At 40.4% G+C, this 24804-nt stretch overlaps 2 protein-coding genes across 3 annotated transcripts in view; both read right to left on the bottom strand.

Annotated features, from left to right (window-relative positions):
• Positions 1 to 18822, bottom strand: part of LOC122765095 (target of Nesh-SH3) — a 29133-nt gene extending 10311 nt beyond the window's left edge. Inside the window, exons 1-11 of one of the 2 annotated variants that reach the window (XM_044019170.1) lie at positions 18523 to 18822; positions 11148 to 11327; positions 10935 to 11003; positions 10679 to 10811; positions 9902 to 10092; positions 9013 to 9047; positions 8228 to 8261; positions 5413 to 5478; positions 5157 to 5234; positions 911 to 1075; positions 235 to 294 (exon numbers count right to left, since the gene is read on the bottom strand). In XM_044019170.1, the coding sequence (XP_043875105.1) occupies positions 235 to 294; positions 911 to 1075; positions 5157 to 5234; positions 5413 to 5478; positions 8228 to 8261; positions 9013 to 9047; positions 9902 to 10092; positions 10679 to 10811; positions 10935 to 11003; positions 11148 to 11327; positions 18523 to 18631 (1120 nt within the window). In that variant the 5' untranslated portion in view covers positions 18632 to 18822. The remainder of the gene's footprint in view (positions 1 to 234; positions 295 to 910; positions 1076 to 5156; positions 5235 to 5412; positions 5479 to 8227; positions 8262 to 9012; positions 9048 to 9901; positions 10093 to 10678; positions 10812 to 10934; positions 11004 to 11147; positions 11328 to 18522) is intronic. The other variant, XM_044019171.1, reaches the window with a different exon arrangement.
• A 2150-nt stretch (positions 18823 to 20972) lies between these two features.
• The window catches only part of impg2a (interphotoreceptor matrix proteoglycan 2a), a 60368-nt gene continuing 56536 nt past the window's right edge, over positions 20973 to 24804 (bottom strand). The window contains exon 22 of the mRNA XM_044019169.1: positions 20973 to 21016. The gene's annotated coding sequence lies outside the window, so the exon portion shown is untranslated. The remainder of the gene's footprint in view (positions 21017 to 24804) is intronic.

Below are 24804 nucleotides of genomic sequence, written 5' to 3'. Positions count from 1 at the left end.
TTATATGGCTTCAGTCCCAGTCAAGTATCAGTGACGGCAACTAAATGTATCAAACAAGACAGACCACAACAGAAACAAAATGTCATATGGATAGACAAGTTGAAAATCACAGAGCATGAGAGGATTGTGTCAAAAGCACAGATGAAGGTGATTGTGTTGGATGGTACATAACAGAGCCTCATAGGTTAGTGAATGCGGAACACTGAGAGGTGATCTCCTGGGGTTTGACTTTACCAGGGTGTTCTTTGGTCCACACCATAGGCTTAGGAAGAGCATTGGGCCCCCCATCTTTTGCTGGAGGGAGAAAAAGATTTGTTATAAAATTATTTGTGTCAGAAGAAAGTCAGAAGGAAAAAAATGCTCTTAGTCCTTCTTGCTCTCCATGTATTTCTTGTACCTTTCTTATTGTCCAGTGTTAATGACAATTGAGGTTGTGACTTGTTTGTGTTATTAAACGGATTTTAGAGATGCACTGGAGATAAAAACGGAACTAACTTTATCCGTTTGTATTTCTCACTTTTTTTTATTTAAAATGAGGTGCGTCATGTCCAGTGCTTTGGCCAAACTTCCCACTCGATCTGCATGAGGGACCATAAATCATCTTGATGATCCTGACCCCCTGACTACGGCTTGGGGTAGAAGTATGAAATACAGACTGAGCAAAACATGTGGTACAGCATGGAGAACACATGGAGGAGGAGACAGGACAGAAAGGAAAAAGGTAGTACCATTGAAATATCTATTGTAAGTACTCAAATGTGCTAAATCAAGAATCATGAATTGGTTTGGCCTCTCCAACAGATGCACAGCTGCAAACAAAAGAATAAAGTTGTGTTGATGGGGAGAGGATAACCTGAGGTAGTTTCTTGGGAAGAGGAAATGAGAAGAAGGGAAAAGAGTAGTCCTTTACCCCTGGGTGAGCTGGAGCTATGAGAGATCTTGGATGGACCACCACCACGAGTATGACTATTATTAGGAACCCGGGTGCGAGTGGAGTTTCTTCCTGCTGCAGGGAATGTTGACCTAATGGGAGGCCGAGGGACTTCAGCAATGGATGGTCTGAGGCTGCCAGTTCCTAAATGTGTAAAAGGGCAGTTGAAGTGGTTAGAGAGGGTTTATTTCACGTTAACAGTTTGCAGAAATTGAATAAATGATAGGACACACCAGAGAAAGGGAATGCAAACAAGAGAACAATGAAATGACAGAAGAGTATAAATGAGATCACAAGATAGCCAGACTGCTCTGGCTTTGAGTGGGCAAGGGTGAGGTGACTGTGCTGGACTGAAAATGGAGTCACACATGGAGGCAACAATAATGATGAAGTGGGGTGTGCAGGGTGGTAGGATGGAGATGGGCAAGCAGTGACATCATCCAGTGGTTTGAAGTACATTTACAAGCATTGGGTTTCCACGTGGTTTGACGAAAAAGCAGAGATGATAACGTGACAAGCATGTCATGGTGTTTACCATGATTATAACTACCGGCTTTCTCTGTAGCCAGGGCAGGTCTTGGTAGAGGCTTGCCCTCTTCTGGTGGACTAGGAGCTGTATTAAAGAGAACTCTTTTATTTAAGATGATGTATACATATATACTATAACTGACACAAGGTCTCTAAAGCTGAATTGTGGTTTACTGATGGCAAAAAATAGGGTCTTTACCCGTAGGGACTGTTTGTCTCGGAGTGACCTTGGTGGGATCAGAGTAGGTCCTGGTCTGAGGCTGAAATGGAAGCCCAAGTTGAAGATGTGTTTGGGGCATAGATGGAAGGCGTGACTTTGGCAGAGGTTCCGGTTGGGACTGAGTCTGGGTCTTTACTGGAGGCTGAGACTGAGGCGGGGGCTGTTTTGCATGAGACTTCTCTTGGTCCCTAGCTTGAAACTTTGTTTGCTTTTTTTGGTGTGGCTTTGGCTGATTTTCTGGTTGAGTATGTGTTTGAGGCTTTGGATGTTTTTTTGGCACAAGTGGTTTAGGATTTGGTTTGCTACTTGGTTGAGGCTGCTTTTTAGGATTAGGCTGACGCTTAGGCTTGGTTCTAGGCTGCTTCTTGGCTTTTTTCGGTATGTTTATCTTTGTTTGAGGCTGTGTTTGAGTTTGTGGCTGAGTTGTAGACCAAGACTGTGGTTGAGGTTGGATGTGATTCTTTGGTAGGTCTGGTTGGGTATGAGTTATTTTGTTGGGTGCTAGTGAAGATGTGTGAGCATATGCCATCATTGTGGTCTGGGGAGATGGTTGAACAAGTGGTCGAGGCTGGGTTGGGGTCTTAAGTTGAGGTTGTGTTTTATTCTGAGTCTTTTGGTTATGATGTGGTGTTGGTTTAGCTGGAGAATCTGCCTTAAATGTGGTTGTGGTTTGTTTATCTGAGGCAATATCTGGCTTTTGATGAGATTGTGATGGAGCTTGGGTTTGGAATTTGGGTTGCAGGGGTGATTGGGGCTGAGTTTGACTTGGGGTTTGGGGTATGGTCTTAGATGTTGGAGGTTGAATCTGGGGTTTGACCTGGAGTGTGGGTTGATGTTGTGGCCACAGCTGGGGGAAGTGTTGTGATGTTGATTGGGGTTGTGGTTGAGACATGGGTATGGGCTGAGAGGTTGGCTGGGGTTGTTTTTGAAACTGGGTCTGGAAGATGTGCTGAGATGTTGAAATGTGTTGTGGTTGAGTTGTGGGTATGACCTGAGATGTTGGCTGTGGTTGAGATTGGGCCTGAAGGATATGCTGAGATGTCAATTGGGGTTGTGGTTGAGACTTGGGTATGGGTTGGGATGTTAGCTGTGGTTGAGATTGGGCCTGAACAATATGTTGAGATGTCAATTGGGATTGTGGTTTAGTCTTCGGTATGGTTTGGGATGTTAGCTGATGTGTTGGTTGAGGTTGAGTCTGGGGTATGAACTGAAATGTTGGTTGGGGTTGCGGGAGTAGTATGAGCTGGGATTTAGGTTTGGGTTGTGGTTTGAGATTAGATATGATCTGGGATGTTGGTTTGGGTTGTGGTTTGAGATTAGATATGATCTGGGATGTTTGTTTGGGTTGTGGTTGGAACTGGGGTATGAGCTGTGATGTAGACTTGGGTTGTGGCTTGAGATTAGATATGATCTGGGATGTTGGTTTGGGTTTGCGTTGTGGTTTGAGCTGGGGTATGAGCTGGGATGTAGATTTGGGTTGTGGTTTGAGCTGTGATGTAGGCTTGGGTTGTGGTTTGAGCTGAGATTTGACCTGGGATGTTGTTTTGGGTTGGTTTGGCTGGGATTTTGGGTTGTGATTGGGCTGACCTGGGATGTAGGTTTGGGTTGTGGTTGGAACTGGAGTAAGACCTGGGATGTAGGTTTGGGTTGTGGTTGGAGCTGGAGTATGACCTGGGATGTAGACTGGGTTTGTAGTTTGGTTTGGTTCACATGTTTTATGGGTTGTGTGTGCGGTTCTGTTTTGGAATAGGATGTAGTTTGAGTCTGAACCTCTGTACTTGGTTTTTGTTGAGGTTGTTCGGGTTGGGGCTTTGGTAGTGGTGGTGGTCGATAATGGGGTTGGAGCCACATGGGTGTTAATGTCTGTGTGTTGGGCTTTTTTTGTGACAGATTCTGATGATGCACTCCATGTTTATTCACTGCAGTTGGTGTAACTAGCTGAGTGTTGAGCTTGGGTGCTAATGGAAAGTCCAGGAAAGGAGGCAAGACAGATTTGTGGAGGTCTCCTTCTCTTGGGTTGTCTAAGAAAGAGAAAATATGGCCATGAAGCCAAACATTGTGCTGTAAAATATAATTTCAAATAAAATATTCTAGAGGAACATTTCCTTTAGAATACATATATATATATATATATATATATATATATATATATATATATATATATATATATATATATATATATGTACACATATATATTTTATATGTATATATACGCATAAAATGAACAGTCAGAAAATTAAATGAGCACAATCACTCACAAACTCACAGAGCTGATCTTGGACTAAACCACAGGTTACTTAAAAACTCTTGACTCTCCACTGGCAAGAGTCAGATGGGGGTTCCAGTTTCAAAGGCAGAGAGACCAAATGGAGATTTTTTCAATGTAACAGCCATGTTACTATAGACAGACAGCTACCAGGACCAGAATTCATGTGAGTGAGAGCCATCCAAATCCATTCGCTGTGCCTTTAAGAGACTATGACATATGGGGGTTTAAAAAGTGCTGATTGATCTCTTGGCATTTTGTTGGACCATTCTAAAGTGACTGCTCATTCTGATCAGGTATTCACCTCGGACAGAGAAATGACAGAGAAAGAGAGCAAGTGAGAAAATGGAGAAAGATTGTGATACAGCAGTAGATAACATGGATTTAATGCCTTTAACCAACTTAAACATGTAATGTCTACTGCTGTTTGTAAAGCTGTTTCTTGAATCAATGCACTTTAACCAACCAATGAAATTGGCAGTTACAATACTGTCCAAAAGGTTGCTATTGGAGAGAGATGAATGTCTGGTGCATGCAGTTTTGTCATGCAGACTTCACACGATCACCTTTGTTGCATCAAAAGCAAAAGCCTCAGGATTGTAATCAGCAAAGATCACCATCAATTACACTGTGGGCACTAATCAGTACACAATGCAGAGCAATGAGAGGAAGATGGGAGGAAGACAAACAAAAGTTAAGAAATATTATAACGTGTAATGTGTATGATTTGAAATTGGCATTGCATGACATAGCAACATTCAATGGGATTTTCAGTCAACCTATTTCAAGGACAGAGAAATGCTCTACACAGTACTTGTGGCTTGTGAGCTTCCCCAGCAAAGTCACCAAAGTCACATCCTGTGATTAAATTATAGATTACATCATTCAGATAATTGTACAAACACAACAAGACATTAAAACCATCATTAGGAATCCCTTCAACTTTGTTGTTTTACCAAAATGCCATGCAACCAAGGCCACCTATCTTACACAATTTTTGCAACCCAAACAGCTGACACTATCAGATAGTTTCCAAAGGAAATTAGCTACTGTTCAACTTACTCATAGCATGCTACTCTAGCTCATGCAGGTAATCAGAGAACTCTGTAAAAGCACTGACAGGTTCTCAGTCACAGTCCGCCAAGTCTATGCTCACAGCCGTAACGAGAGCCTCGAAGCTTTTTCAAAAAGAACCATGATTCACAGTTTACCGATTGGCAGTTTGGTGACAACAGGTGGTGTAGGTCCAGGGGTCGATAGAGATTCCTGTCTAGTAGTTGTGGTTGGAGCTGAGAAATATAGTGAATGTTAGTAGACCTTGGAGAAAAGTTACTTCTTTAAGTGCTATAGAATGTAAAATAAATATGTATGTACAGTAAACAATACGCAGGATTGTGATCAAAAAATCAAGTACAGTGGTCGGACAATGGTCTGCTGAACTCACAATTACGTCATAAAAGGAATTACCCAGAGTGGTCTTTGGGGCTATGATCCGGTTGACGAGCACTCTGCCCATGGTTCTGTTATTGAGAGCTGACAAAAGAAGAGACATTAGGTCGGAGACGTTAGTACTTAAGACACCATTTGATTTTTCAAAAAAGGGAACACATTATGTTCTTAAATATATTTTACAATAATAAAAATGTCTTCCGAAGAAAACCTTATGTATGCATTGCATTGTAGTCTTTTCAACACTATCAAGCTGGTATTGACTATGAGTCTTTGGCTATGGCTTTAAGGACTTCCCCAACTACTATATCTCACAACTACTATTTCAGTCCCTTCCAGTCATAATAACATCAAAACAAAATGAATGGGATATGTGGATTTCGAAATTCATATGGGGGGTAAAAGGCCAAGAATTAAATTAAAAACACTGTAATTACCTAAAGAGAAAGGGTGCAGGTCATTACCATGCCTAGCAGAGTATTATAAGGCTGTATTGGGTAGTATAAGTATATATGCGCAATATTCTAACAGGCTAATCTTCCTCATTAACTCAGATATGTGGATAGAGATCTGCTAATTAGATACATTGTTAATCCAAAGTTAAGAGGTGTACAGACTAGGGGTTGCACAGACAAGTCGATTGGTCAAATTTACAACTTCACAATGACGTCTTGAGCTTGATGTCAGCTAGCCGTGGTTTGCTTGATTATTAATTTTATGCTAGGTGAGTGTGCTTGCACTATTAAAGAGGAGGGAGCGTGGGGCATTACTCTCCGTGATTATTTGCAAACACTGAAAAATTCCTACCATGCAGGACTCGCTGAAGTGGTGGGCCAAGAATAAACAAAAATTTCCCCATTTGGCCAAGTTGTGCAAATGTCACCTGGCTGTTTCAGCCACCAGCAAACCAAGCAAGATAATATTTTCTTTGGCTGGAAACACTATCATGCAACAGCAGATGAGCCTTCACACATTCCACATCCATGCCCTTGTGTTTTTGCATGAAAACCTGGATCGAAAAACTAAAACTGTGACTGAAACTGTGCCTGAGCAAGACTGTGATGATGGTGATGGCCTGCAGGCTCCTGCATGTGTGTTGTTCTCCTCCCAGTTGTTTTACTAATATTGCAGTATTTTCTTAGCACTAGAACCTGGGTTCGAGAAACAAGGGCTTTTATGCATAGAGTTTATGGAAGACAAAACATGACTTATGTATAAATAAATAAATGCATAAATAAATGTATGAATAAATACAGAACTAAATAAATAAATAAATGCATGAATAAATGTATAAATAAATAAATGCGTAAATAAATGTATAAATAAATACAGAACTAAATAAATAAATAAATGCATGAATAAATGTATAAATGAATAAATGTATAAATAAATACAGGAATAAACAAGGGTTGCTGTGGCCACATTGTTTTGAATCCGGCAAACCTTTCAATAACATTTCATCATGTGTCTAGTACAAACTGGCATGTTTTTTATGTACGAAAAACGCGCTCAGACGAGTTCGCTCATTTATGGAGGGTGTTGTTCGTCTTGGTGTATAACAAAGGTGAAAACTCAATTTTCACCTTAGGGAGTGCTATAGAGTTTCAGGAGTTTTTGTGCACGTTAACCCTCTCAAAAATGACCAGAAGGCCATGGATATAATAATAAACTGAAGGATAACAATAGGTTGCTCGCACCCGTGCCAGGAGCCATCCCGGCCGCTGCCATCCATGGTTCGGTAAATAAATGCATAAATAAAAAAATAAAAGAATAAATAAATGCTTTACATTTATTTATACATTTCTGTTCACCTACTTTTATTTATTTCTGTATTTCTGTGTCCATATGTTAATAAGGTAGGAGGTCCTAACCTCAGTCAACAGCATGATTGTTCAAATCAGAGAGCCAGGCAAACGATTCCCAATCCCAAGCCTTCCTCCCTGTAACGTAACGTTGCAAAACAGCTCCAGTTAACATAATGGCCTCAATTATTTATTTATTTATTTATTTATTTATTTATTCATGCATTTATTTCTGTATTTATTTCTGAATTTACTTCTGTATTTATTTATACATAAGTCATGTTTCGTCCTCCATAAGAGTTTGCATGTTCTCCCCATGTGTGCATGGGTTTTTTCCGGGTTCTCCAGCTTCCTCCCATAGTCAAAATCATGCAATGTGGGCATTAGGTAATAATTGGACACTCTAAATAGACCGAAAGGTGTGAGAGTGTGAGTGAATAGTTGAATGGTTGTCTCTATGTGTGGCCCTGCGATGGACTGGCGAGCTATCCAAGATGTACCCCACCTACAGTATCACCCTATGTCAGCTGAAATTAGGCAGAGTTAAGCACTGTGGAGGATAAAGCTGTGGAAAATGGATTATGAGCAACCACCAGAAAGCTGTAGCGCGAAGGTGGCTGCAGCCAGAGCTGAATGGATGAACATTGTGACAGAGGACCGAACAACTGAGAACACACCCTTTCTGCTGAATCAACAAACTGATACATTTCAAAATGTGGACTGTGTATATGTTAATTTCCTGATCTACCATGAGTTGCCATGCATTGCCATCAGTGTCTGTGACACTGAAATTGCATAGGTGACCAACTTTGTGTTCTGCTGTCGCAACTTCTTGTTGTTGGGGATTGTTTTGTTTTGGTTTTTAAAATGAAAATAAAAAATAAAGATATAAAAGAAAAATGGTTACATGGTAACAAAATCTACCACTAGGGTTTAGTGAAAACAATTTGATAGCCAGCTATTATTTACAAATCTTGCAGGTATGGAGCAAATTAAGCCTACCAAAAACCAGCATGTCTATGTTGGCTTACCAGGAGGAGGATGAAAGGACTTTGCACCAGGTTTCTGTTGGGAGAAAACCAAGATGATAAGAGGGAAGACCAGTATTTGTAATGATCAAACAATTGCAAGAATTAGCATTTATCTTCAATGCCATTTTGTTTCCTATCTCTTGGGTCCTTCACGGCACGTTGTATTGGTGAAGTCCACAGTTAAAGGTTTGTTATTCAAAGTTTCCCTCTAAAAGAGCAAGCATTGCTGCTGATTCTCAACAGCTGTAGTGTTTTATGGGTTCAGGGCAATGAGCATATGACACAGCAGCCCTCCTCTGTCAGAAAATCAATGCCATCTTTCCCCTCTAAACTTGTCACCATTATCAGTCCTCCCCAATACGGCCACCTAATTTCTCTTTTTCTCTCTTTCGTCCCCTCTCCCTCTTCTCCAGAATTTTGCTAGCTACAGATTGTTCCTCTTGGCTCGGCGAGTCCTGGCTGCACTGATGATGTTTCCATTGAGCAGTCGGATGGAAAATGAATGAGGCAAACAACCCTAAGAAGAACATAAACTCACTGAAGTGCACAATGCAGACTCTAAAATATATTTTCTGTTCCAAATACACACCTGTATTTGTATTTTTACCTGTGCAGTCACAATTCTTTTACTTGTTTATTACACTTAATTAATTCACCATATTCACCAATTATTACCACATGTGTCCACAAAGTGTTACAAGGACATTCTAATACTAAAAAAATATAATAAAAGTGGTTGTAATACTTTGGCTGGGCCTTGTTAAGAAAGTGTGTCCAATACATACCCCAGGCACTTTAAAGATGTTCCTGGCAGCCCTCTCTGCAAACACAAGAGGAAGATCAGCAAAGGAGTCAGTAAAGTGGAATTAATGACAGTGAAGGAACATAAATAAAACCGCACTTCAAACATGCTTTCTTCAATACTTACTAATTGAATGTGATAGGTCTTTAGCAGGGGTTTAATAAAAGTAAACCACAAGATGGTTTTGATTCAGTCCAATATCTCAATAAAGATTATATGATGTCTTCATGGCAACTGGCACTTAGTGAACACTTGGACATAATCTGTCATTATACATAGAAAAGGAAAACTATGGAAACAGCAATTTCCTGAATGATCCAATTTTTAAAAAATATGAATTGTTAAAAAATGTAGCAACCAGAATGTTGATATAATAATGATATGAAACAGGAAAAAAGTGTTAAGACTGTGACTTAAACTGGACAAAACAGATACAAACTGAAGTCAATCTCAGTATATTTGACCATCAGTGCACAATGTTTCCTTAGCAAGTATGAAACTTAACCCATCTATACTAATTTTTCTTCTAAATACACACTGCACATACTGAGGAGCCAAAACATCATGACTATTTCTCCTGATTATACTTTGGGTTATTCATTTTCTTTTCACCTAAGCAGTTAAGTGTTATCTGAAACCAAGCTGGAAGTTGCAAGGTAGAGTTGCCTCACATCCTGGATCCTGAACCAACTGTTGCTAGGTGATAATCAATGTTGTCTGCTACATTTGTGAGTGGTTAATGTTTGGGGGAAAATGTCTGATCATACGTAAACATGCAGATTCCACAGCTCTTGTTAAAAAACATCACTGACCCTGGTGCCCCGTGCCTCTTGAGGATGAGGGGAAAATGTAAATGAAAACATCAAACATACCCTCTAAGCCTGACTTGCTGTTGTTGTATAAGACCGGTTTGCTCCAAATCCCATTAGTGTCCTTGGAGTTGGGCTGCACAGCAAACTCATAGAGCGCGTGGGGCTTCAGATTATCAATGACCGTATCACTAGTAGGGCAGGTCTGGTAGTTCCATTTCCTGTTCCTCTCACGATAACGCACTGTATAGTGTCTAAGACAAAGGACAACAGGATGTACAGATTATTAAAAAATGTACCGTTGTGGAATATTAGTGTCAATATATCATGATATAAATGAATAAAACCATGTTAATTCTCATTAGTAACTGTCACTTCTATAGTCTGCAATTTGTAATGATGAAGAATGTATGAATGATGGCGCTATGGAGAGGAAAGGAAAGTCTCTAGTTCTACACTGTGGTAAGATGGTGTGTTCCATTTATATCACAAGTTGGAAGTCGGAACTGGACGTGATGTCACCTCCACAGTGGACCACAGTTTAAAAAAAAAACATGGATGCAAATGCAAGCCATTGTTCGCAATACCATTCAATAACAATGCTCGTCACAGTGTTACGTTGACGGGTGTCGTCACTAAGTATGCTGTACAAGAATGTGTGTGTGTGTGTCTTAAATAAGCAGTGTGGACCAATTGATAAATAAACCTATCTTTATGAGGAAATGTCCTTGTGAAGACAATTTGGCTGGTCCACACAACGTTAATGGTTTTAGGTTTAGGGTTAGAATTAGGTCTAGGTTAGGGTTAGGTATGTGTGTGCGTGTAAGTGCATTATCTCACCCATCCTCCAGACAGTCATCCATGATATTACTGTCATAGGGGGTTTTCAGCAATGTCCCCCAGGACAAGAGCACTGAAGTTGGCGTTACTGACCCAATCACTAAGTGTAGAGGCTTCTGTATTTCCACCTTACCTGAGAACACATTAACATATCTTACTTTACTAAACATGTCTGAATGTTTATCCACGTCCGTTTATCCGTTTAACCACGTCACCTTGATGGTGATTTCCTGTCAAGTACTTTTACATGCCTTACCTGTGCATTGCTTTTTCACCTCATTGATTGGGATGGGCTGGACAGCAATAAGGTACTTGGGCTCAGCATCTTGAAAAAGCAGAACAAACTAGAGGTTGTAGTTATATTGTATATCGTTGATCTGCAAAGCCACTACTCACTAGTTCAAAATATGAGTCCAATGCTCCTCTCATCTGTTATCTGCACAGAAACATACAAATCAAGAGCACTTACCAAACTCAGTCTCGTACGGCTGCCCGTTCTCAGGCAGCTGAATGAACTGTTTGGAGAACATGCTGCTGCCATAGCCCAAGATGTAGCCCTCAAGCTTGGTGTCAGGGTTGGGACGCAAAAACTTCATCACGATCGTGTCTCCTGTGGCATTGATGCGAACCTTCATGTTCTGACGTCGCACTAGGGAGACAAGAGAGGATATATTGTTTAAATAAATGTCAAATGGTTTCTCTTGGAGACATAGGCTAAAACACTGAGAAAAGACGACTTTGCCCACAAGTTAAGTGAAGATAATAAAGACATAACCCCAAGCTTTCAGTCAGTGGTGGCCTCTTTTAGCCATAAAAATCACTCACAAATGGTTTGAGGAACATAACAAATAGTTAGAGGTGTTGACATGGCCAAGTTCCGCATAAGTCAATCCAAACACACATCTGTGGGATTTGCTGTAAAAACAAGACTGATCCGTGGAGGCCCCACCTCACAACTGACTGGAATAAATTCTCGTGCAGCAGTGTTCGTGCCTATTACCACAAGCCACATTTAGAGGTCAGTTTCTTGACAGGTCAGAGCTGTTTTTGTACACATATTAGACAGGTGGATTTAATGCTGTGGCTTATCAGTGCGTATGTGTCTGCTGCCAGAAGTGGCTTCTGAAATGGATATCCTATTACTGTAAATCAGAATCTGTGAACATGTGTTGTTAAAAGTTGAGGTCAGTGAGGCAATGTTGGGCTTGTGCTGAATTCCAGAGAAAACGAAAATACCCACATACACGAACAAGATTTTTTTTCTTTTTCTTTCTCTTCGTTACGCACACGTCACATTACAGTAAACTTTTTTCTTTTTTTTGCCAGATGTTACTTCTACAGAATTCAGTGCTTTTCAGTAGAACCTGTTGACACATCCACTGAAGAAAGGCATCAAAGGGTTGCTTAAAGGGTTGGTGATCTGTGACAGAACTGTGACGGAGGAAGAAAGGTTCATAAAGCATGTAGAGAACTTAGATAATGGCATAGGCAATGTGTAGAGCCTGTAAGTTGCATTAGAAATACTGCGTATTAAGGCTGCATTAGCATAGTATGTTAACATTTCTGGTAGTTTTGTTTTAGTCATTTTGCTTATTACTCTCTAAGCCTGTATTGTTCACCTCTATTTGCTATTCAATTCAACTTAGGTTGCTGCCAAACAAACATTGATGCCTGTGATTTTACTGCCGAGCTGAACTATTTTTTTATGATCGCATGGACACACTCTGCATGGCAGTGACGCACACAATGACTGGTGAACAGACTAAACCACCCTAAAAGTCTCTGCAAGCACAATGCAAGGAATATTTTTTTCTTCTTTTCCGCTGTCATGTGGCCTTTGAAAGTTGCCAAGAATCAGGCATGCTAACAATTAGCCAGTTTGAAACAGGCATGCTTCAGAAAACTGGGCCACAGGTGTGACTGACAGTTGGCTGGTGCACTAGGAAAACAATAAATAATAGGCTTGGATGATAAATTACAGGTTAGATAAAACCTGCTTTTGTTGTTTTTTTTTTTGGAATAAAGTGCAAACTAAAGAGCAATAAATTAAATGATATTTCCATCTGTCCTGTTTTTGTGAGTTTCATTCCACAGTGGAAATTACGAATGAGTCTGTTGGGGCTCAAACCTCCACCTGTTGTAGTCTACAAGGCTTAAAACGATGGACTCTCTGCCTGGATTATGTTCTATATTTCTCCACAGCACTTGGCTGAAATGACTGCTTCACACCACTATATGAAATAGTGGAACATTGCATATGAAATGATTCCAGCAGCTGCTTGATGCCAGAAAAGACACTGACAGGGAGAGAGGGGGAATCCCTGGATTTGAAAAGTACCCGTGTGCTTTTCCAGCGATGTGTTTCCCATCAAAACTGCATTTGTTTTGGTTCTTCCGTCATTATATCCAATAAAACACAAGTGAGATTGGTTTTGAGAAAGAAGTGCTCAGAGTGTATGAAACATTCGGAAACTTCTGGCATCATGTTTTGAACTTCAGTACATGCAAACACTGGCTCGCCCCCTCACAACAGCGCAGCTATTTGGCCCAGACACAAGTTAGGGACTTTTAACATGTATCAGTGTTTCCAGAGTAAAATGAATAATGCTTTAAAGGGGCAGACCAATGTGACAGTGGTTGCAATCAATCAACATCAGAATAAGGATAATGGCTGACATTTATCTAGCCAGGAAAAAACTGCTTTGCTGGAAAGTCAGGTTGTGAGAAAAACTGTGATGAAAATAAAGAGGCTATTTAAAATAATAAAGTAATTATTCCTGGAGCTCTGCTGGTGACGCTGAGCCTGTCAAACACATGGCATCACTCGGGATTAAAAACCTCAGCAAAAGCCATAATTTATGCAGTCAAATTCACAATTGCATCATTAATAGCCAGGGATAAATGCTTAAAAGATCATCTGTTTAATTTCTTGTTGGAGAGGCAATGTAACATTGAGACACAAAACAACAACAGAGACACTAAACAGGAGACAACGAGAAACAATGTGTGTAGAAACAGAGATCTATTTAAAGAGTAAAACTATGAAAGCAGCCACAATGAGATGCAAAACAGACTTAAAATGGACATGAATAGACTTAAAATAGTTGTAATTGATGCAAAACAGCTACAAAGTGAAACAGAGTTTGTTTTTAGTGGATGTTCCAATATGTGGTCTTGGATGTTTACAGAACGGATGTGGGGCTTTTTGTATGCCTAGGTGCTCCTTGTCCCACAATACATCTATACACAAGCAATCTAATTTTCCATTTCACAAAAGCATGACCACTTTAATAGGGAATACGATAAATTACTGTATACAAGACAAAACTCTTGTAAAGGCTAATCCCTTAAATTAAAACATCATAACATAAACTGTCTAACCCCCTTCATGGAGACAACTCAACCGATTCATCAACAATTACTGTGCATGTAGTATCATAATGCTGGGAATCAGCCAAACCATAAACACTTCAGATTATGCAATAAGCAATGTCATCGTTCAATAAACATTTCACCATTGTATTTACCCTGTATTGGAACAAATAGCACTGCTGGCCTGAAAAGGAGAAACACCCTGACAGTGGAAACTCGAGTTTGGCTCAGTGACGCGGTGGTGATGGATGATGCTCAGAGAAAAGGAGTAGGTTAATGGGGGTGTCAGCCTAACTGGGTCTCTTCACCTTCAACTGCAGTGCATCATGACTCAAGAAGTAAAAGACGGATTTTGATGCAATTGTCTGGGGTTTTTGCGCCAAAGGAAGACATTATTAGATTTTGGTTTTGACGTGGAAACAGATCACCTCTTGTGTGTATTGACACTGTGGGAAACTGAGCAGAATTGGCAAAGATGTTCTCACTCTGAGAGCTTTCTCTAGTTTTTGGTGTATAAAAAGAAATTCTTGTATCTTTACTGTATGTGCAGGCTTGGCTTCAACACATCCAGATTTACTGTCTGATATTATCAAAGTAGACTTCCACAATCAGCAGCTTTCTCTCATCTCCTGGTTCAGAGGAGGGAGGCTACACTGAAATGGACTAATGAACTATAAATATCTGGAGCAAAAAACGCTCAAAAAAAAAAACTTGGCACAAGACTACAAGGCTTGTTTGTCTTCACAAAACACAGTGGAGGAGCATTTATTTAGCTTTTGTTGAGATTAAATCCGGTTGTTTTTGGTGCATGAAGGTTTGTCAGTTTGTATTGAGCAGCTGAACATCACAGCTGAGTGCTGCAGACTGTGAATACCCAGACTCTTCATATTGGTGCAATTCCAGAGTTCTGCAGTCTCCACGTATCACACACTGACTGTACTTATACATAGACTGTTTGTCACTCTTCCAGCCTCACATATTTTCCTGGACTGATGAAGAGTTATGCAGCTCTGGTTTATTGTGTCAGACTGAGCAACAAGTGTTTATTAATGTACCTAGTGACCAGACAACGGTATTATTAGCTCCAGCAGGAATCTGGGGACCGCAGTAACTCATCCCTCTAAATATCAACTGTTACCCACCAGGAGCCTCTTTGATTCCTTCTCTGGAACAATTGCTGCTTTTGGGTTCGAGTGACAACACAACTCACAGACCATCAAAAAAAGAGACATGCCTGGTACTCGACTACCTCGTTTACCCCCATGCCTCAGTTGCTTCCATGCAGGTCTCCCTTGGTCTCACACCGTATATCCTCCCTGACAGGTCCGATGGAGCAACAGCTGCTTTCTCTTCCACTGTGGCCCTGCTCCATCCATTCTTTTCTTGCTTCACTCACTATATGTGTCAGCAGCCATATTCCCATCAACCTCTTACAGCTACCTAAAGTGCTTTGAATTTATTCTGTCCTTTATTCTGTTCTGCGGATACATTTTTGTATTAATTTAGTTCACTTCAGATTCAGCTTTTTATGTACTTAATACTTAAATGAATACTTAACACATTAAAATTCCTGCTAAGTATGGGTCATCTAACATTGTACAGACCTGTCAACTCATTAAGTATGCTATAATATCCATGACTCCATACCAAGTTTCATTCAAAGAGCAGATCTGATTGAAGAAGACCTTTAACTTTGATACCAGAGGAAAAACATACACAAAGTCCCTTTTATCCAGCTTCCAAAGCTGCACACTGAGATTTGTCTATGAGCCAAGTGTAGCAAGCGTGTGCAACTGTGCAAATCTCTCTATACTAAATCCAGTCTTCTCTTCAAATCACATTTACTGACATTGATGTCTTCAAAGGATGTCTGTTGTTGGACAGCAGAATTCAGTATGATTGTGTGTGCACGTGTTTGTGTTCTTTTATGGTTGTGAGGACAAATGTTGGCACAGAACCATCACTGTGGTGATATCACAGCTTTGAGTGCTGAAAATTAAATTAAGAGGTTTGAATGTTCAGGTCAGGGTTGGGATTAAAGTGTGTTCTTATTATTTGTGGCTTTGTGAGGACCAAACATTGTAAAAACCATATAGAGTTAGGGTAGGCACAGGATAGTTCTGGCGCATCTAGACCAAAACCTGGTCCTATTGAGACAGAATCTCATTTCTGAGGAAACAGTTCAGTTTAAGGCTGAGATTTGAATTGTGGAAAGGTTCATATTAAGATAAGGCATTATGATTAAGATAAGGGGTAACGCTTTGTTTAGTCTTTCCAAATGAATACAAGTCAATGCAGTGTCCTAAGAAGAATAGCTGCGCTGTGTGTGTGTGTGTGTGTGTGTGTGTGTGTGTGTAGAATGAGACAATATGGCAAACATTTGTGGAAAATTTCCTGTTATCCAAGAATGTTGTTAAAAGCCTAGTCAAACAAACACTGAATCAATCTATCTTCAAAAACAAATTAAATTCCATCTTTATTGAGGACTCAAAGGAAGTTCATAGTATAAAAAAAAGAAGAAGAAGAAAATCAAATAAAATCAAAAAGGACAACCACAGCAATCAATTTAGACAACATTCATACTATTACATACTATTACTACTACTGCTATTGGGCCAATGCCTTCTGAGCCTGGATGAGTACTGATAGCAGCTCTTCCTAGGACTAGTTAAAGCCTCTATGATGCTGTTTTCTGAGTGACACATAAAGTTATACATCAGCCGTCTTTGGAGAGCTTCACAGTTGACTGGCTCTATGGCATCTGAGACCTGAAGCAGCAACCTCATTAAATCATTGTAGGCCACGATGAGCCTCTGCATACTACTTTTTCTGTAGTTGCACCACGTTATATATAGGTGTGCAAAAAGCTTTAAAAGGTGAGTGTACAACAATATCTTGAAATTAACCCGTTTTATGGCCTTTTTATGACCTGTTTGAAAAGAATACAGCATCAGGAGGTAAGGTGCTTTGGGGGATGACATTTTTTCAATTTAAAAAATGACATGATCTATTAAAGTTTTATATGATGTGGAGATAATGTGATAGCCTCCGTTGGTGTTGATATTTTGGACATATGTCCTTTGCACTGGCAAAAAATTAGATCCACTAAACTGCCTGTGGATATTTGTAAGACTCTTTGGAGGCCTTGATGAACATCCAATAATAAGAGCTGAAATATGTTAGAAACAATAAAAAACATGTTTGCCTGAAGCTGTGAGTTAAACGTCTAAACTCATCAAACTGTCCGCTTAATGGGCTCAGTTCCAGGAACACCATGCCTTTAAGTTGTTTAAAAGCGTGACCCAAGAAACACTGCATATTAAAACATGTGAGCGGTAACTGACCGGGTTCACCTGCTCTCCTCATTTCAGGGAAAGGAACCAACCATGGGGATTGTAAAAGCACTAGTTCCTTATCAAGGAAGCATGAATCTGAGCATAAGAACAATATTTAACAACTATAATTCAAAGTCTGGCATTCAAAGGATTAAAATGACAGATCTTAAAAGAAAATTGTAATGAGATCTGCTATATTTTAACTCTTTCACACCAGCATTTCCGTTCAGGGTCTAATTCCGCTTAGAACCTTGGGCCTCTCAGCAAATCAGCGCACGTTAAGCACAACTGAACAGTGGGCGTTGCTTAATGTGAGCAGAAGTAAACAAGTCAGTGGCAGCAAATGGCAGATGAGCATCTGAGCTGGAATTCAGGGGACACCCAAATCGTCACGAAATGTGTTGTCTCCTTCAGATTCCACTGAGTGTTCATCGATTTCTTTACCATTTTCACCAGTATGTTGTCCCGCCTTCTACCTTTCATTTACATTGACACGCCACCAATAACGTAAGTACTCTTTGGTGCCCACTGGGAACCAACTTTTCAGGTCCTGAACTAACATATCGTGGGTGCCAATATGTTTAAAATTTGGTTGAAATTTGGTCTGAAAAGTCTATTTGAGCTTCCGATAACACTGTACAGTGCAAAAGAAATGTTTGTGCAACACATCACTGTAACAAGGTTGCTTCTAAATCATGTTACCTGTTGCCAAATATGATGAACAAGAAAGAAATTCCTCTGTTCAAAATCTGTAGTCTGCATAATGAAATACATTTTGGCGTCAAATCAGTAACTGCTCAAAAATCATTTTCATTTCTGCAAGCAAGGTACTGACACCCATCACTGAATATTCTTTAGCACCAAATGGTCAAATCATTTACATTTGACACAGATATCCATCTTGCCCAGATATGACACATGTGTGCGCCTAGCCGAGCGTGCATTTTTGCAGAAGGCGTAGAAGGAATAAGAAGGAGGAGAAAGGAAGAGCTTCAGAGCACTGTTGCATGGACAAAGACTATGACGACCAAGCATTGCACATGCAACAGATGCATCACTTCACATGGAGCCAGTAATGTGTCCTAATGTGGAGATTTCAGTGTGATTCAAATAATAGGAATGCAGATTATAACCTACCTCTGCTTCTGCGTGGAGTTGAGGGACCAGACAGAACAATCCCAATGATGAAGACCATGAGGAGAAGGACCAGAAAGCTCCTTGAGTTCTGCTGCATCCTCATCATCATCGTCTCCTTACAGAACGATAAGTGTATAACCTGGCAGGCTTTAGTTGAGAGTGAAGTGTGTGCTCCAGCTGCAGGAGTCAGACTGGATGTTAGTGGAGTGGCTGGACTACTTCTCTGAGATGGTGGCTCTCAGGACTAGTGCAGCTCACTGGACTGAAGGTCTGGATGCAGCAAGCTGCTCCTGCTGCAGCATCTATACCGCTGTAATGGAAGGAGGGGACAAAGGGAGTCAGACACACCCACTCTCCTTTCCCTCCCTCATCTCTCCTTTTCTTTCACTCTCCATTTCACACTCTCTCGCGCGCTGGAAAAGGAGTCAAAGCTTTGTCGAAACTTTTTTTTTTCTGTACTGTTTACTTGCTCATTCTTGTCCTGTCTCCATCTGCAGAGGTCTTTTGACGCTTTTATATGTTCATTTTTGCTCCTTCCTCTTCTTAGTTTTCCTCACAATTACATGCTTACATGCACTGTATCAGTCTGATTCTATTCATAATCAGGATAGAATGTTTGGCTACATCTGGTTGAAAGATCCATTTATGCATGTTTCTGAAACTGTCTACGTTTCTGATCATCTGTGAACCGACCCAACAAAAAGCAACATTAGACAAGTCTGCAAAAATCTGTCTTGGATTCATTGCCAATGTTTATTTCCACAGTGCCAACACTTACAATTCTCATATTCTACACCAGGGAACACCATTCCCAGAGACTGATGAGTCTGAACCCCGACAAAGGGTCACAGAACATTTGTTTTGGGTCACCATATTAATATGCAGATTTTTTGTTCAACCACTGTGTTAATGTATTAAACAACAAACGCATAAAGTTGTGCTATCTCTTTAAAGTGGCTGGTTCATCTATTCAAAGCAAAATTAGCGTCACAGAAATGGCATAAACAATAGTCAGAAACATTATAGTATGCACAAATGTGTCACTAATTATATTGTGAATCTGGTCACAATACTTTGTCGTCTTTAAAAAGGATGTCACATATAAAAAGTTTGGGGAAACACTGGTCTACATTATTTCATCCAGTTTCCCTTTGAAGCCAACCAGAAAATAAGAATATAATGAATAGTCACTAGGGGCAGGCTGTTGCAAAAAGAACTACCTTTGAATGGAAGTCTGTGGGTAAATGAACCTACTTCTGACATGATTTATAACCTCAGTTAATATGTATTAACTGAGTATAAGGATATGTATATATGTATAAGGATTTAATGTTTTCAATCGCTAGTTTTAAGTCTTCTTAAATTATGGTCCTGTTTAGAATGACATATGCAGCCGGCAGAGCCATCAAGGGTAACTTGGGGTTAAGTGTCTTGCTCAGGGACATCAGCATGTAGACATATCAGAGCCAGGGTTCAAACCCACAACATTCTGGTTGAAAGACGACCCACTCTGATCCACTGCCACCCTAAATGGCACATATGAGTGGACACCACTCAAATTCGGATTCTTATGGGTAACATTACCACCCATTCCCACTTGTCTCCTCATTACATCAATGAGGTTAGAGTTGTAGTTAATGAGATCCTCTAGTTATAAGACAAACAATAAAGGATGGATTAGGCAACAAGAATATTTGCTTAACATGCTACCCTGTTCTTGTGCATAAGCTTCCTGTCTTTGACACTGTGCATATACTGTGTGAATAAATCGCTCACTGTAGACAATTAGACCCAGGTTACTGTGTTGTTACATGCAGGTGTGTCTCTGACTCTTTCAACTTCAGCTCGTCTTTTCTGAAATGGGTTGTCTCAACAGTTGAGAACATTTTGGTTCTGGCTGCTTCAGGCCAGATAATTTGAAAGCTAATTGGAGTAGTCACATAAGCCATGTGTATCCGAGAAGCAGCCATTACATTCCATGGAAACAGTGACTCCCGTCATCCTATCTATAAATATGTTTTCTGCCATGTGTAGAAAATACGTTAACGTAACGAGTGGCACAGACCAGATGACAAAAACACACGATTTGCAGCCATGCATGTGTCGCACATTCACACACAACTTTTTTTGTGCATCACAGACACATAATGACAGTGTGGCACCAATAGGATTCTTTGAAGTCAATTTCACAGTGTATCATTGTTTAGAGCAAGTGAGCTCACTTCATCTGCATCTGTTCATTTGTATGTTTCACCGAGCCAGTTTCAATCCCAGTCAGCCAGGACTCTCCACCCGATTTGGGCCTTGAGACAAGAAGAGTGTGTTTGTGCAAGACTCACACATGTCTGCTTGAATGTGCATGTGCGACTCCTCCAGCTTCCAGTGCAGTTGTTGATATCCCACGTGTCATCAAACGAGACAGGAAGTGATGTGCACGAAAGGTGGAGTGTCTCCAGAGGAAGTCCCTCAGCAGATTGCTGTGGTGGAACCCCAGCTTTCATCACGCCAGAACATATAAAAAACAGATGAATAGTTGACTGCACACAGGGGGAAATGATAAAAGAGCATGGGGAATAACTACTTTGACATTTACTGTTTTGTTGATGGGATTTGTTTGGAATAAGGGAAAACATGGCAGGTAAAAGGCAACGTCATACGATCCACTACCTCTTGCTACTTGGATCCTTTATTTAGTTGAGATGTGAATACATTAAAGTAAAAATGCACTATTACAAGTTAAATGTTATACATTTCTGCATTTAGAATTGCAGTACAGAAGCATTAATCAGCGAAATGCACTCACAATTGGTCACATTTCCAGAGTTGGGAGACAAGCTTCTGACTTGATTTTGTTTGGTTTGCAATAATAACCCTGTTATTTATGGAGTTAGGACCAATATCAATCATCTCCAAGTCCAAGTGAGCATTTCCGACAAATATGAAGGGATTCCTCAGATATGACATTCATGAGAATAAGACAGACAAATCTGCACTGCTGGGAAAGATGCACTCAGATGCTCTATGTCAGGGGTGTCAAACTCATTTTTGTTCAGGGGCCACATACAGCACAATTTGATCTCAAGGGGGCCGGACCAGTAAAAATAGTAAAATAATAGCATAATAACCTATGAACAACAAGAACCCCTTTGTTTTTTCTCCTTTGTTTTACATTTAATGAAGTATAATTTCACAAAACATGAAATTTCTTGAGAAATATAAGTGCAATTTCAACAATATCATGCCTAAATGTACTATTTACACATCACACTGGATCTATAAAGGCACAAACATTTAGTCACGGGTATCTGGAGCATTTGACATTACGTTTAGATTAGTGTGAAATTTTAACAAATTCATCCTGTGGGCCGGATTGGGCCGGATTGGACCGTCTGGCGGGCCGGTTCTGGCCCCCGGACCGTATGTTTGACACCCCTGCTCTATGTACAAAACAACTAACATTTAAGCCACTTTCATTTTACATTAGATCCAGTACTGAAGAACTGAATACTGGATTTTTATCCTTTAACCTCACTTGTTTTCTCATGTTCTTTCCCTCCTCTTTTCTCTTCCATCCTTCTCTAATAAAGCTCAGTCCGGTTTGTATCAATAGTAGAGTCTACACATAAACATAATACACCTTCAACTCTCTAAGTGTCTTGTCTTATAGTGTATGGTGTGAAACCCTGAAAGCCTTCCTCTTTCTGTCTCTCCCAGTCTTGGCTGTCATAGACCTGCTTGTGTCTTATTGAGGCAGGAAATAACATTTTAACTCTCAAAAGTCCATGTTGATTTCCTCTTTAATGAAAAAGCTTTTATTGCAGTGTGTCGGTTTCAGAATCCAAAAATAATTAAAAACAGATTTATAAGGAATGTTCTTTGATGCTTGTGTAGCTTGAGTGATTTATGGAAAGTGTATTTCAGTCTCTCTCTGCCTCTTGCCTTTTGGCTCTCTTCGATGATCCATCACTCCGTCTGAACATTCTGACCGTTTCAGTTTGTAAAAGAAAAACCTTGAATCCCTGGACACTGGCAGAGAAGTGCCCGACAAATAGCCATGACTGAAACGCTGTGTCCCCAATAAAAATCTGTGGCATTGAACAGGGATTGAATGTTTTTCTTTTCACATGACTCAATCTCCCCATGTGCATGCGCACCAGATATGACTGCAAAATTGTCTTAGAATTTGAAAATTTCCATCATTGAGAGATGTATCACAAAACTCACACGCACAGTTATCAACGTGAGCTACTTCCATACTACACTCACCAACCACCTTATTAGGGACACATGTTGAATGCTTGTTATCATAAAGCTAATCATATGGCACCAGCGCAATGCACGTGGGAATGTAGACATGGTCTAGACTGTTGGCTGAGGTTCAAACCCAGCTTCACAATTTGGAAGAAAGGCAATTTAAGTGACGTTGAATGTGTCATGGTTGTTGGTACCAGATGGGTTGGTCTGTGTATTTCTGAAAATGTTAATGGACTGGGATTTCCACCTACAACCATCCCTAGGGTATATGGAGAATGGTTCCAGAAAGAGGAAATATCCATTGAGCAGTGGTTCCCTGGGTGAAAATGCCTTGTAGTAACTCATCTCTGAACAGATGTGCTACAGCAGCAGATGATTTCACTGGGTGCCCCCACTGCAACTATTCATTCATCCATCCATCCATCCATTTTCTACCGCTTTATCCTCTGCTGGAGGGTTGTGGGAGGTGCTGTGTCAATCTCAGCTGACATAAGTACACCCTGGACAGTTAGCCCGTCCATCGCAGGGCCACACACATAGAGACAAACAACCATTCACTCTCACATTCACACCTATGGTGATTTTAGAGTGACCAATTTACCTAATCGACATATTGTTTTTGGACTGTGGCAGGAAGTGCACACACAGGGAGAACATGCAAACTCCATGCAGAAAGACCCTTGTTCCAACTGGGGCTTGAACCCGGGTCTCTTGCTGCAAAACTGTTAACCACTATACCAACCGTGTGGCCCTGCAACTATTCAGTGTCACCTTATACAGTGGCTGATGAATAATATTCCTAATCATAATAATGATTATGATTAGGAAGTAGTAGCTAGCACTGTTGCCTCACAGTGAGAAGTTTGCCGGTTCAAGACCTGGTCCAACCAAGGTTCTCTCTGTCTGGAGTTTGCATGTTACATGTCATTTAGCAGACGCTTTTATAAAAAGGGACTTACAATGGAATTGACTAGAATCAGCCAGGGGTGTCAAACTTGCGACTATTGCTACCATGATGTCTTTTGCACACGGGGTACGGGTCTTAACCACTGAGCCACTCCACCCCCATATTCTCCCGCATATGCATGTGTGGATTTTCTCCGGGTACTCCAAAAACATACAGAGGTTAATTGGACACACTTGATTGACCGTAGGCGTATGTTGGCCCTGCGATGAATACTGTCTTACGTTAGCTGGGATTGGCTCCAGCTCCCCTGTGATCCTCATGTGGATTACAAAGAATGAATGTCACATGTTCAGGTTGCAAAAATCATGTTACACCATGAAACCATGTTACATCAAGACTTTTTGAGCCAGATTTGGTGTAACACTGAATACTGCACACTATACAATCACCAATAACCCTGATAAAAAGAATAAGAATGTTATGCATGGTTGACAGAACTTGGTTTCTTTGCTTAACGTCTCCCTACCGCTGCTGCTCTCACTCATGTTTTCTCAAAATGGTAGGGAATTTCTTGCAGGAGCCCCTCCCACAGCCAATTATGTCATTATTTCCAACATTTGGTACAAGAACTTGGTAAAACAATGCTGCTGCCAACAGACACCTGGCTTTGTCAGTAATCATGCATTAAATCAGTTCTACATTAGGCATTGGCATCATGTGCTGGTGGAAAAGTGCTATTCTAGACGAAGATATACCCATACTAATAAAGCTCAAGTAACCTGCTATTGGCCTTCTTGACCAAATTGCCGCCTTGTTTTGCAGCTTCCTGTGAGTGGAGGCTTTTATGTCTTCAAACCCAACCCAATGTTGAAAGTATTTTTTTTAATTTGCCAATTTAGCAACTCAAATGCTTCAACACTCTTCAGAACACTCTTCAATCCATGTGAACACTTTAAAAATGATTTACTCTCCCACAAGATTCAAAGGCTTTTTGGAAATCCTTAAATCTGAGTCTCTTTCACTTTGTCGTTAATCAAAGAGTCATCTTTCTTTTCTTACTCTGCTTTCATTTATTCTGTTTTTGTCACTAGATCCATTTTTCCGACTCCATTTTCATCCCT

This window comes from Solea senegalensis, linkage group LG2, assembly GCF_019176455.1.
Source record: "Solea senegalensis isolate Sse05_10M linkage group LG2, IFAPA_SoseM_1, whole genome shotgun sequence".
NCBI lineage: Eukaryota > Metazoa > Chordata > Actinopteri > Pleuronectiformes > Soleidae > Solea > Solea senegalensis.
This window is presented reverse-complemented; position numbering and strand designations above follow the sequence as displayed.